Consider the following 13,622-nt stretch of genomic DNA (forward strand, 5'->3'; position numbering starts at 1 on the left):
ATAGTCAATGTGTGTTAGTATTAAAAGAAATCTTTGGGTGTAGTATAGTCTAATAGATGTAACAATTGATACTGCTCAGCCATTCCAATTAACTTCAATGATTAAAAGCTATTATGATATTATATTCTCATTTACATCAAACAGAAATTGGCTTAGCATATGCAAGGCGGAATGTCGTGGTACCAACATTCCGAACAAGAACTGGGGTCTTGTCTTTCACCTCATTAGATACTATGCATCCAACAGCATACCCGCTTCCAGTAGTCAGATTAAACGTGCCAGAGGACACAAAACCGATGAGATCGTACACCGGTCGGGTTGGACACGAATCATTGTCTTGCTTGCTGCCATTGGCTACCACATTCCATTCCGCGTCATTGCTGGGGAATCTGTATATTCTTGCAAAGTCAGTAGGGTGTCCGCGGTGGTTCTTAAACTCGATTTTGACTGGCATGACAAGGAGAGTATTGTCGTCTTCCATTTGAGCATCCTCTCCACTAGACGCCTGTCGCAGCACAGGCCTGACATCTGACTTAAGCCCATCAATGTCGTTAGATATATCCTTGGACCATACCAGCTGATCTCGGTTTTTGTAAACGGCACCTGCAAAGCCCCAGTCGCATTTGAACGGATTACCATGTTCTTTCCCAGTATGCAGTTGAGACAAGTTAAAATAGTTAACTCTTTTCCCAGATTGTTTTCGTCTCCAGTGATCCTCCAGCTCCTTCGCCTTTTTTTCAGCGATAGAATTGTAAACCGGAGCGAATACAAAATCTGTAGGGAAATGCAATTGACCGTTCTCAAACGCGAGCTGTTGGAATTGTTCAATACCTCCAATCCTGACTCCATTAATTTCATTTATCGTGTGCCAAAACGGAAGTACCCAGCCCCAGGGTAGAAGCAGCGTCCAGCTGTTATTCGAACGCTTAACGAGAATGATAGGGATGGTTGGATCATCAGGAGTAGTTGGAACGTCCTTGCCAGGGCCCGCTTCGCTTCGTCGGGCGTTAAGCGATTTGAGGGACGCCTGATTCTGGTAGCTGAGATTTCTTCCCTCTGATGCAAAGAGCGCAGATGGTGTGCTAAATGACTCTGGCCACTCATTAAGAAGAGTCACCAAATAGTCAGAGGACTGCGGATTTACTTTGAATCTCTTTGCAGAGAAGAACCGTGGGTCGTGAACATTAAGGTTAATCGCAACATTTGAAGGAATGGACTCGGAGTTGCTAATGGATGCAAGGCGTGACCACAAGATAGGTGTCTTTGATGTTTCTTTAGACTTGAACTTGAGCACTGCACGCAAGGCAGCCAAGCTTTTCGGGCCACAAATGTCAATTGAACCCACGGAAAAGCGGCAATCATGGAAATCACATACTTTATCTTTGGTCATCTGGGCGAGCATCTGGCTCAATTCATCAAAGAGGGCAGGATGGAAACGCAGCATTGCGTCAACATTGTCGTCACCATTATCAGAAAGCCTTCTCCAATAGACCAGCCCAGGGCCTAGTACTCTATCTCCATCAGCTAGAAGGCCTTCCCAGGCGCGCTTACCCGAGGTAAATTTGGGCTTGGTGGCCCTTTCCGCGCCAATTGCCAAAAGCACCTCAACAACAGAGGCAAATTTCCCATGCAAAATGACTGTGCAAAAATAACTGGTGTCCCATACAATGGCGCCAGTTTGCGTGTTCGCTCTGTGAGTAGGCCTGTAGCACTTCGCCGTCGGACGCACTGGGATGGAGTAGCCCCACAAGGGCTCTATATGGGCTCGCTTGGCATGCCACACGTGCGTTGGCAGCCATGCCTTTGATTTCTGTCTCGATCCATAGCTCAGATCTCCCTTAGGCAAAGGGAGCCACGCGTTAACTCCGGTATGGTCAGTACAGTGCAACTTGGAGTCGTATTCCACGGTTGACTCGCCTGATGCCTCAACTTTTTTCGCCTTGTCTTTCTGGTGAGTACGCTCAACAGCCAGCTCTTTTGCCTTAGCATGGCCCCGGACAGTAGCCTTTTTAATGCCTGGTGTTTTGTCTTCGGCCATCTCCCTGGCAGCTCTTTTTCTCAATTTTGGGGGCACCCGTTTGACATTGTGCGAAGCAGTACGTCTCCGCAAGTCTCGTGGGACCTTCTGGAATGCTCGTTTCGACCCAGACTTCTTGGAATTGAACATGCTGTTCTCCAATTGCTTGATCTCGAACTCTCTTGATTTGACAAAGCTCGGCACATCCAGTCGTCCGTCGCTGAAAGCATCGTCATTATTCTGCACTATAATTCTACGCGAGTCGAATATCCGTGCCCGTTTTTTATTTCTGCCGCCTCCACCATCGCTAGCGCGTTTTGGAGGCATCGTGCTATCAGTCGATATGATCTAAAAAATGACTTCTCCAAGCTCAGCATCCTTTGAAGTTCCACTATGTTCATCCCAATTAATCATCCGCAAATAATTATTTCAACTCAAGTTAACGTTTATCTGCATTTAAGTTAATTACGAAATTTTTCATTCTCACATATACGTCAATAATTGGCTGGCCACACGTACATAACAGCACCAGCAATTACAGTGTAGCTCTAGCTCTAAAAGGAACTGTGAATTACATAGGTATCGGTAATACCGCCGGAATACCCCGTCGGTAATGCTCTGGTGTATACGCAATTTCATTGGAAAACGGAGCGCGATAATTATAAAGAGTCATCCACAGCCCCAACCTACCTACGCAATCATTGCCCTAAAACGCTTCTTCGGTTCTCTCCCTTCCATAGCTTACATACCCCCCCTCCCCTGTAGCTAAAACATTGAGAAAAAAAATTTTTCCGGCCGGAACACTAGCCGCAAAAACGCGCAACAGAAAAGTGCAAGGAGTTTCAAACAGGCGAATTTGCCAGACCTGTGTCTTCCCAGCACGGGATCTTGTATGAAATGAAAAATTACCCTAACCCTGGAGGAGAAATGGCTATATAAACGCCATTGGGTAGGAAGAAGTTTGACTCTTACTGGACGCCTGCTCCAGTCATCCTATAGTATACCTTAGGGAAGACTGTCATAGAGAATAAAACAAGCGAACTCGAAACATTTTGAAAAAACAGGACCACATTAGAAATGACTGACGTTGTACTTGGTGCTCAGTGGGGCGACGAGGGCAAAGGCAAACTCGTCGACATCCTCTGTGACAAGATTGATGTCTGTGCCCGATGCCAGGGTGGTAACAATGCCGGCCACACTATCGTAGTTAACGGAGTCAAGTATGACTTCCACATGCTGCCTTCTGGGTTGATCAACCCGCACTGCCTGAACCTTGTTGGTTCCGGCGTAGTTGTGCACATTCCATCCCTGTTCAAGGAGCTCGAGGACCTGGAGGAGAAGGGTCTTTACTGCCGGGACCGACTCTTTGTGTCTTCTCGAGCCCACATTGTGTTTGATTTCCACCAGATCACCGATGGCCTCAAGGAGCAGGAGCTGAGCTCTACCAAGAAGGCTATTGGCACCACTGGCAAGGGTATCGGCCCAACCTACTCGACCAAGGCTAGTCGATCGGGTATCCGAATCCATCACCTCGTTTCTCAGGAGCCAGGCGCCTGGGAGGAGTTTGAGCACCTGTTTAAGCGACTCATTGCCTCGCGACGGAAGCGATACGGCGAGTTTGCATTCGACATTGAGGCCCAGCTCGCCATGTACAAGGTTCTCGCCGAGAAGCTGAGACCATTCGTGGTTGATGCTGTATCTTTCATGCACAAGGCCATCGCTGATAAGAAGCGAATTCTCGTCGAGGGTGCCAATGCACTCATGCTTGACATTGACCACGGTACTTACCCATATGTCACTTCCTCCAGCACGGCTATTGGCGGCGTGTGCACCGGCTTGGGCATTCCACCAAGCAAGATCAACAACGTGTACGGTGTCGTCAAGGCTTATACCACGCGAGTTGGCGCTGGTCCTTTCCCAACTGAACAGCTGAATGAAGTCGGCGAGCACTTGCAGACCGTTGGCGCAGAGTTCGGCGTCACCACTGGCCGAAAGCGACGATGTGGCTGGCTCGATTTGGTCGTGCTCAAGTACTCGACCCTCATCAACGGCTACACCTCTCTCAACATCACCAAGCTTGATGTCTTGGATCAACTGCCAGAGCTCAAGGTCGCTGTTGCGTACAAGCACAATGGCAAGACCCTTGACCTTTTCCCAGAGGACCTGCGAGTCGTTGAGCAGGTTGAGGTTGTCTACGAGACCCTCCCAGGTTGGAGCGAGGATATCTCCAAGTGCAAGACCTACGACGAGCTTCCCGAGAACGCCAAGAAGTACGTTGAGTACATTGAGGAGTTTGTTGGCGTTCCGGTTGAGTGGATTGGTGTTGGTCCAGGCCGAGACGCCATGCTCACCAAATAGACTTATAAATGACCCTTATTTTGCAAGTTTACTAATGTATTATTATCAGAATCATCTGTCAAAGATCTTTCCAAACTGGCGTTTCGTAATAAAAGAAAAAGGTTAGCAATTGCAGCATGCTGTAACGTACCGCTTGCAGTTTTCAGGATGCTCTGCAACCCCTTCTTCATGATATGTATCAGCGATCTACTGTATTGGGGGTTTGAAGGCGAATAATCCCAATGGCTGCTAGACTAAGAAGGAACTAATTCTTATATGCACCCGGTGGTGGTTTATAAATAAATAAACTAGGAATGACTCCTCTCCAAAAGACAATAGTTATCGTATACCAAGTTTGTTTTGGTCAGAGCGTGGAAACTGCTAGGGTGGTAGAGGATTCGCCCGATTCCTGAACTCTCGGCATTGTTGAGGAATGGCAAGCAGCGGATCTTCTTCCACTCAGGGCTAGCCGTGTATCGGATCTCGCCTGCCTCCTCATCTACTGCGGAGTCGAGGTCGACCATAAAATCACAGTCAGATACAGGAGTGTACTTTCCAGGGTCCTCGAGGTTCTTGTCGTTCATGCCCTCTGGTGGCACATAAATTCCCTTCCGGTCAATCCACGAAGTCGAATTTGTTTCGATAAACTCACCAGGCAGAAGGCCACTAAAGCCGCTCTTGACAAACTTGAGCCGGAGGTTGTTGTCGATAAAGTAAGAAGATGGGTATCGGTACCACTCACGCCCGACACAGATGTTACCGGCCGCATTGTCGGGGATCTGCTTGTAGAGCTCAATTGGTGCACTGTAGAACTTTGCCAGTGCTACGGATCGTGACAAAGAGATAGCTATAATCAGTACCGCTGCGCTGAAAGTAATAACCTTTCGGTTCAAGAGCTTGCTGGAGAAAACGAGCATGAATTCCATAGCAATGGCAGCATTGACACAAAGAGAAGGATAGGCGACGTACATAAACCGCTCCTCCTTATGGGGTTGTGCGATAAAAATGCCTAGCCAGACGTAGAAGGGGCTCACAAGGGTTAGGAGGTCAAGCCAGTGGTACCGGATCTTAGTTGGGTTGCACACAGCAAGCGCGAAAGGCACAATTACACTAATTGCAGCCAAGTAGAAAATGAAATTGAAGTTGAGAGATAGATTGAGCGGATAAAACCACCATGGCTCGGTGCCAAAAATATCTGGTCCCGAGTCCTCAGTAGCATTGAGAACATTGTACAGAACAATGTTCGCTGGCACCACCACAAACTTCTTGTAGGCGGTACTGTCATACGCAACAATGCTGGCCAAGATTGAGGCCGTATTAAACAGAACTTTGCCGATTGAGGCCAACAGAGCTGTAAACCGCTTTCGCGCAACAGCATGGACGAAATAATTCACCCCAAAGGGCATGACGAGCACCAAGCAGAAGGGCCACCCAAGCAGGCCACCAATCACTGTCCAGGTAATTCCTCGCACGACAGCATGACTTCTGTTCTGTAAACTTGTGTAGTTGGCCAGTGCGAGAGTGAATGCGTGCATGGCGAACGACGAAGGCAGGAACGCCACGGAAGAGTGGAACATGCCGGTAGATGCAAGCGAAAACACAGCATACCAGGCGGCAACAGATCCAGACACGTTCTTTCTCAGTGACGAGTACAGTTTGGTCTCTGCGAGCGCCGAGAGAGCTGAAAATGCGTATCTCAGCCCGTAAAACAGATCATACTTTTTGACCACCAGTGGCTCTATAGCCCGGATGACCAGTGCGTGGAGAGCCTCGTAGGCCCAACTGCGGATCGCATAGACGGGCGAGTACTCCCATGTCTGGAGCCCGTAGCCATGCGTCAAGTAGTGCAATGGCTCCCAGTAATTAAACACCTCATCGCAATCGGGGATGATCGAGTATCGAGCACACAACACTCGCACCGTGAGGAACAAGGAGAACACGGCAAGCGACCTTGTAAGCATATTTATAGCTATAATTTGTTGGCAGGTCGCCCGAGGAAAAAGGGTGAATATAGAGTTTCCTCGATACCGTGGCTAGGGGTACTTGGGTGATGCATCATCACTCTGCACTATCGTACCCTATCACTGCGAAAAAGTCCGATGATCGCTGGTGGGGCGAATACAACTACCGTAAAATAGAAAAAAATAAATACGACAATCAGTAAGGGGATTATGGATACTGTTCAAACATATTATTTAGATTGGAAGGGGTAGCTTTGTCATATTTCTCGTTTTGACGATAGCCTTTTCCAGGTAACTCATGCCGCGACAATCAAACGGGCCGTGATACACATGCTTTGACATACGATAAATTACACATAATAAGCTAGCAATACCTTAAGAGTCCCTAGTAATAATAATTATGACTTCCAATGCCAATATGGTCTACAGAACGGACATATATTCCAATGGACTCTGCAGGATCTTACCTTATCTCGCAGATATCGTTGAATAGACCATGTAACCGTCAGACTGAATGACGCGAGCGAGTAATTCCAGTTATCCAAGAAAATAACCTATCTCTCGCTTAAGGAGTGCGATTGGCCCTCTATTGTGAGCAATGTTACTATCCAGTGACCATCTTAACTCACTGACGATTACTAATTCGAATCGGATATTTCGCTCGGTGCGCTTGACGATATGGAGAGCAAAAGCTAGATGTGGTGATATATTACATGCGTCTCCTATGCCGAAACTAAAGGACATCTCCATCATGATGACAGGTTCGGATGCTAGTAGCAATTGATTATTGGAACTCATCCACGGGAATATATATATACGTACGACCTACCATAGGAGCTGTACGCAAAGATCCTCTTTGCAGATACCTCCCTCCAGTTTTGCGTTCCAAGCTCTTGGGAACTAAATGCTCAACGTATCTCTTTTTTTCTCCAGAAATTGATTGCACAATCATCTGTTCCCCATCAAAAATACAGTATCATATGCCGTTACGTGTACTTTAACCAGGTACAATTCCACAAAGCTATTGCGGAAAATACCGTCCAGTAATTTTCTCCAAGCAAGTTTGTTCTGCGCCGAATATTACTGTACTTCGTAACACTGACTTTGCAATCTACCGATACTGTGCCGCTAGAATCTCCCCCAATGGTATTATGTCTCGATTGATTCAACAATTGGAGGGAACAGATTAGGAGCTGGCCGCCCAATCCGCCAGAGCTTCACTTCGCGGAAATGTGATATGCAAACTTCTTTTTTTCAACTTCCTTCTTGTCATTACATAGTCGTACAATAATAATATTAGTGGTGGTGGTGGTATGACAATTACCACTTTGGAAGGTTGATGAAAGCTGGTCGTCGGAACTTCTTGTCGTTGTATACAGACTCCTCGGCGTCCCAGCCTGGTACGTCCTTCATGATCTCCTTTTCCTTTTCAATGCTAGAGAAGTGTCGCCGAACAGTGTCTCGATCAAGTTCGGCCTCCAACATTGGCTGGAGGTAGATTCGCGACCAGACCTTTTCTCGAGAGAGCTCGTTTCGCTCTCGAATTGCGCCAATAAGCTCGTAGAAACCGTAACCGCAGATACCGAGGAGGGTAGCGAGGTAGATGGAAGGTCGGAAGCCTCGAGAAGGAAGGTTTCGCTAAACCTGTCAGCCTACTTATTCTTCTCAACACGCAAATAATAGCCACCATTAAAAACTCACCTTCCACTGGATTGGCTCGTAGCCCTTAGCTGGGGGGAGATCTTGAACCATCTTCTTTATTTCTATATGAAAGACGACGTTGAAATGCAAGTACTAGGAGTTCCTTGAAAAAGTTGAATGTGTCTCCAGTATTGGGAGCGACGCCCGCTCGACCAATCAGCGCCATCGTTTTACCAAACGAGCGACTACTGAAATTTCAGCATTGGTCATTCTATAAGTTGATATTGCTATCAGATAATGAAGTGATTCGTCCTATATTTACGATATTTATGATATTCTGTGGTCAACGGTGCGAGGCAATCTGAGCCTCATATTATGCGGCTGTTGACGCCGCACGTCACCAAAGCCTTTACGTGCTGGGGCTTTGATTTCTCTTACGAATTGCCATATAAACCGCCCCCTAAATGCATGTAGGACTTTCCAAGCGCAAATTCAATATATATAGTTACATGCGGCCGAGAAACTCAGAGCGATCCGTCTTAGCAAGGAAACTCGGTTGGAGCTCATTGGTAGTGGATACTGGCTCCTCTGCTGAAAGACCTGTAAACGCCAGCTGATCGAGCCTTCAAATGTTGTAAGAATAGTACGGATATTAAAGCCTCTCCCTTCCAGGCGGTCTGTAACCGGCGTGTCTGACAATAACGGCTGATACCGTACGTCCGTCGGATCACCGTTTCCCATCGATCGGTTCGTATTAATACCCATAATTGACGTTTGCTGCCTTTCCCCTGAGTAAGTACTCTGAAAAAAAAAAATGAGCGAAAAGATAGTAAGCAAAGAGCAAGTGGAAGCGTTCCTCGACAAGTATGATGACTTCCTGTTCGACTGCGACGGTGTACTATGGCAGGGCAGCCATCTCCTGCCCTCAGTAGTCGAGACCATTGATCTGCTGCGGTCGAGAAACAAACGGCTCATTTTCGTCACAAACAACTCGACAAAGTCTCGACGGGCCTATAATAAGAAGTTCGAGAATTTCGGGCTCAAGGTGCGCGAGTCGGAGATCTTTGGCTCGTCGTATTCCTCGGCGGTCTACCTCCGTAAGGTGCTCAACTTCCCCAACGACAAGAAGGTTCTGATAGTCGGCGAGAAGGGCATCGAGGAGGAATTGGCTAACCTTGGTATCAAGTACGTTGGCGGCACCGACCCAGAGCTCAACAAGGCTGCCACCGAGGATGTAACCGCTGGACTCAAGCGGGACCCAAGCATTGGTGCCGTTCTTTGCGGGCTCGATATTCATATCAACTATCTGAAAATTGCCAATGCCATGCAGCAGCTGCTTGACCCCGAGACTGTTTTTTTGGCGACGAACATTGATTCGACCTACCCGTCAAAGGGCAGGCTGTTGCCCGGCGCAGGCACGATTGTGGGCACTTTGGAGACCTGCACGGGAAGGACGCCTACCGCATTGGGCAAGCCCAGCAAGGCTATGATGGATTGCATTAAGGCAGAGTTCTCTTTTGACCCGAAGCGGGCCTGCATGGTCGGCGACCGACTCAACACTGACATGGTGTTTGGAAAAGAAGGTGGCCTCGGTACGTTGATGGTTCTGACAGGTGTCGACAAGGAAGAGACCCTGCAGAATAAGCCAATTGTCCAGCCTGATTTCTACATCGACAAGCTCGGCTGCCTGTACGATCTCCTCCAGTAGTAAAGCACTGCGGACTGGGCTCCGAATGAATCGAATAACGCCGTGAATGTGGATAGTTTATAGACACTTTATATGAGACAGAGATGGCTGATACGGGGTCATATAGTAGGTAATTGAACTGTGCTGGGCTCTTCATTAACTTCATATAAGAATGTTTAGTGCGTATATGTGTGGCTGGTGATAGCATTAGTGTGGCACTTTGTCAAAGGGCGGTGTCTGAGGAGACATTTAGTTGAGACTGGCAGTATGACGATATACAACGTATGCGTGTGAGATATAGGACTGACCTCAGGATTTAAATTTGGCTGCTACATTATTCGGCGGATATGATCTTGGACAAAAATAGGATGTAAGCGCGATTTTGAAAGGACCATCCAACTCGACCCACTCTTATCTCTCCTGGTATATCAGAGTTGAGTAACATTACCACACACGCATCACTAAAGGATTGAGACTCTTAGAAGCTCCGACAGAGGAGGAGGAAACGTGCCTTTCTGTGAAGTATATAGTATATATAGTATGGCTGCTACCTTGGAGCAACGGTGCCAAAAAGATGATACACCACTGCGCTCGATGGTCGTATGTTTGAGATGTTACATAAAACAAGAGATGTCTACCATTCCAGCTGTATACCGACATTGGAGTCTATACTGACGTGCATGAAGGATAAAAGGTATATATATGCGTCCATGGCCATGAACACCTCAGTTGTAAAACTAATTGTAGCATTGATCAAATGTTCATGCAGAGGTTGACTTTATTACTGTGGCTACTCGCTCTGGCATCAGCAGCCTCTGTCCGTGCCGCCAGCAATGATGACGTGAAACCCTACATTGTCCTATTCAAAGAGGGCCTAATCTATAACCAAAGCCTTCAAACCGTCCATGGCAGCTGGGTTCACTCCATCATCAAGCGTGATGGTGATGAGTCGGCCCAGTTTCACAACTACTGGAAAGTTGGCGATAAGGTTTCTGGTTATCACGGAGATTTCACCGAGAACCAGATTGAAGAGATCAGGAATCACAAGGACGTTGCTGCCGTAGAACCCAATTCCTACGATAAAATTCAGTCGCTGACTTATCGGCAGCATGATGTGCCGTGGGGTCTTTCGCGGATTTCACACAAAGAAAGTCAGGGCACGGGCAAGAATAGCAGTCTTGACTTCGATTACATCTTCCTGCAGCCCGGTGGAAGGAACACTACTATTTATATCCTTGACACGGGAGTGTCGAAAGATCATGTAGAGTTCAAGGGAAGACTAAGATGGGGCCCTAATTTCTCTGGCGGTCCAGATGTGGATGATAATGGCCATGGAACACATGTGGCAGGCATATCCGCCGGTACCAAAGTTGGAGTCTCTAAATTTGCTGAAATTGTTGCCGTTAAGATATTGGATAAGGACCAGAAAGGACTCCTCTCCAGCTTTGTGAAGGCTGTGGACTGGGTAATTGAAGACCATAAGGCGAACCCCGACTCAAGGTCAGTCATTAACTACTCTGCAGTGGGCATAAAGTCCGATGTACGAAATAAGGCTATCAACCAAGCGCTTGATGCCGGCATTATGTTTGTGGGTGCTGCTGGCAACGAATATGCCGATGCGTGCAACTACGGTCCTCCTGATAACAGTCGGAACAAATCCGGCCAGCTTGTGGTTGCTGCTCTCAATTATACTGATCATCCAGCCGAATTTTCAAACTATGGTGACTGCGTCGATGTATACGCCCCTGGTGTTGATATTTATTCCAGTAATAATGAGGGTCCAAATGGATATGAAAGCATGAGCGGCACTTCAATGGCGTCACCTTTTGTCGCTGGCCTTGCATCCTATTATTGGTCCGTCTTTCCAGACTCTTCAATTCAAGATATCCATGACAAGATTGTCAACAGTAACAGCGATGCTGTTTTAGACGACTTATCTGATACTGCCAACAGGCTGGCTTACAACAATGCCGATTAATGGGGCAAAAATATAATTACTATTATTGTAAGGAATATAAATATGGAAACTATACAATATGTTTGTCGCACTATTCTCCTTGCTTCAATTCAGCTTGGACTGAGTACTTTAGTCCTATACTGTAATCCATTTGCAATATTATTTTTGTCGTAGTACCGGTACCGCTAATGCGCGGATCTGTACCATCCCTTGCATGGTTTTACCCAGCCAATAACCGAAGGGAAGTCAGCTGAGGCAGAATAAAGAGTCTTGCTCTTAATCTAAGAACTCAATTAATAGTTAATCAACAATTTTGTTATTTGTTACCCTGTGCAAGAGCTCAATTGATATTCATTACGGTTTCAACTGGCCCTAATCAACAATATTCATTTTACTCATAGGCCACCATAGTCCACTATATACCGGTAATTATTACATTGTATAATGGAACAGAGAAATTTCTTATAAAAGCCTATAGCCTCTGTCAGTATGAGCCATAGTGAACAATGACCAGTTGGAACTTCATCCCTACCAATTATCTACCTCGCCTGCTGACATGTCCGATAAGCCGTACGACATGATCTTCGAAATGGGCATACATTTCAACAATTTCATAGCTACCTCTACTAAACTACCAAGCTGCTAAAATTTTAGAGATTTTGTATGATGAGTCGTGTCATTGAATTCAGCAAATATAAAGCAGAAAAGCATAGCTTTATAAGGGTCCTTGCGCATAAATCAGTTCAATTGGATGGCAATTTCGACGAAGACTTTGTAACATACAGCGACGGAGAGTTCGTTGAAGAAATTGAGCATGCTAGTTTACATATAAGTGGAAGGGAAACTTCGCCGGAGTGTCTTTTATCTATATGTGGTCCATTAGAATTCATTTCGCATGTATGTCATGAATTTACATATCAGTATTACATGAAACGACTAACGCACGAGTGAATTTTACATAGATTCTTATATACTTGATGCAGCAATGCGATATCAATATCCTTACTAGTGAGGAAGGATATGATATCGCGGCGTCGAATTTCAAAGGCGACATAGGGTTAACCCTCCACAGCATTCAACTGCCTCTCAGTAACGAGCGAATGATCACCATAAAAAGCCAATTCCCACGGCTGATGCTGCTAGTGGACCAGCTTCGCAAGCTCTCCAAGGCAAGTGTGCCGTATGACCCAGAACGCCTGGTTCCGCCGAAGATGATTTCTACATATGAAGTTCCACATACCCCAGAGGACTTTACGGCGCAGCAGGTGCTAGCAGAAAAGCCCCTAAATGTTCATGATCACATTACGAAAACGATTATACTACCTAATGGTGTTGCATCCCGTCTTGCAGGGAGGGGGTTTGAAAAAATGTTACAACTGCGAAGAAGAACAGGCACCAACATACGAATCACTAAAGTAGGGATCGACGCTTCTCTCTCCATTCGCGGACCCCCTGCTAAAGTAGCCATTGCGCTAAGGCTGATCCGTGAGAGATCTATTGAATAAAACTAACCTATTTTCCCATATATAGCTTGTACTAAATTTCTAGAAAAATCTGCAATTTGCAAGTGCTTGATACCTCATCTCCAACCTACATGCATAGTAGGCTGAATAGAGGTAAAGGAAAACACACGGCTCGCGCGCTCGGTGAAATTTTTTTTCTTCCACCACCGGGAAAACTATAAAGCCTGAACCTTTTCCCTCCAAATCTCTTCTTCTTTTTTTTCCTCTCATCGTCGCCATCCTTGAAATGTAAGTTTTTACCGAAAAATTATTAGGAGGGTCTGTTATATCTTTATGATGCGATCAACCGTCTTCTTTCCATTTCTTATTCGACTATGGGGATAACGTAGGGTGTCAAACTCGCTTTGCACTCTGTGTTTTGACGAGGGAGACTTATACTTGCCAGTATTTTCTCGTGACTGATCAAAGATATACAGACTTCTTTTTGTGTACCGAGAAGAAATCCAAAAACTAACAAATTAGATGCAATAATCTTGTGATCATTCATGTTTCAAGAATG

At 46.3% G+C, this 13,622-nt stretch overlaps 7 protein-coding genes across 7 annotated transcripts; 4 read left to right on the top strand and 3 right to left on the bottom strand.

Moving 5' to 3' along the window:
- Positions 1-136: 136 nt before the first annotated feature.
- Positions 137-2,344, bottom strand: POP1 (ribonuclease P/MRP protein subunit POP1; the record flags this gene model as incomplete). Its single annotated transcript, XM_076682936.1, has 1 exon — positions 137-2,344. The coding sequence occupies one exon, from the start codon at positions 2,342-2,344 to the stop codon at positions 137-139; it is 2,208 nt and encodes a 735-aa protein (XP_076542911.1).
- Positions 2,345-3,094: 750 nt separating this feature from the next.
- ADE12 (adenylosuccinate synthase) lies at positions 3,095-4,375 on the top strand (the record flags this gene model as incomplete). The annotated part of the gene is made up of 1 exon (XM_076682937.1): positions 3,095-4,375. One exon carries the CDS (start codon positions 3,095-3,097, stop codon positions 4,373-4,375), a length of 1,281 nt encoding a protein of 426 aa, XP_076542912.1.
- Positions 4,376-4,662: 287 nt separating this feature from the next.
- Positions 4,663-6,315, bottom strand: ALG9 (dolichyl-P-Man:Man(6)GlcNAc(2)-PP-dolichol alpha-1,2-mannosyltransferase; the record flags this gene model as incomplete). The annotated part of the gene is made up of 1 exon (XM_076682938.1): positions 4,663-6,315. The coding sequence occupies one exon, from the start codon at positions 6,313-6,315 to the stop codon at positions 4,663-4,665; it is 1,653 nt and encodes a 550-aa protein (XP_076542913.1).
- Positions 6,316-7,635: 1,320 nt separating this feature from the next.
- TRVA0_005S03158 (uncharacterized protein) lies at positions 7,636-8,067 on the bottom strand (the record flags this gene model as incomplete). Its single annotated transcript, XM_076682939.1, has 2 exons — positions 7,636-7,953; positions 8,017-8,067. 2 exons carry the CDS (start codon positions 8,065-8,067, stop codon positions 7,636-7,638), a joined length of 369 nt encoding a protein of 122 aa, XP_076542914.1.
- A 703-nt stretch (positions 8,068-8,770) lies between these two features.
- PHO13 (4-nitrophenylphosphatase) lies at positions 8,771-9,664 on the top strand (the record flags this gene model as incomplete). The annotated part of the gene is made up of 1 exon (XM_076682940.1): positions 8,771-9,664. One exon carries the CDS (start codon positions 8,771-8,773, stop codon positions 9,662-9,664), a length of 894 nt encoding a protein of 297 aa, XP_076542915.1.
- A 736-nt stretch (positions 9,665-10,400) lies between these two features.
- Positions 10,401-11,621, top strand: XPR2 (S8 family peptidase; the record flags this gene model as incomplete). Its single annotated transcript, XM_076682941.1, has 1 exon — positions 10,401-11,621. The coding sequence occupies one exon, from the start codon at positions 10,401-10,403 to the stop codon at positions 11,619-11,621; it is 1,221 nt and encodes a 406-aa protein (XP_076542916.1).
- Positions 11,622-12,577: 956 nt separating this feature from the next.
- Positions 12,578-13,105, top strand: TRVA0_005S03224 (KH domain-containing protein; the record flags this gene model as incomplete). Its single annotated transcript, XM_076682942.1, has 1 exon — positions 12,578-13,105. The coding sequence occupies one exon, from the start codon at positions 12,578-12,580 to the stop codon at positions 13,103-13,105; it is 528 nt and encodes a 175-aa protein (XP_076542917.1).
- Between the last annotated feature and the right edge of the window lie 517 nt (positions 13,106-13,622).

The sequence above is a fragment of the Trichomonascus vanleenenianus genome, assembly GCF_965637985.1.
Source record: "Trichomonascus vanleenenianus strain CLIB 3782 genome assembly, contig: TRVA0_005S, whole genome shotgun sequence".
Lineage (NCBI taxonomy): Eukaryota > Fungi > Ascomycota > Dipodascomycetes > Dipodascales > Trichomonascaceae > Blastobotrys > Blastobotrys vanleenenianus.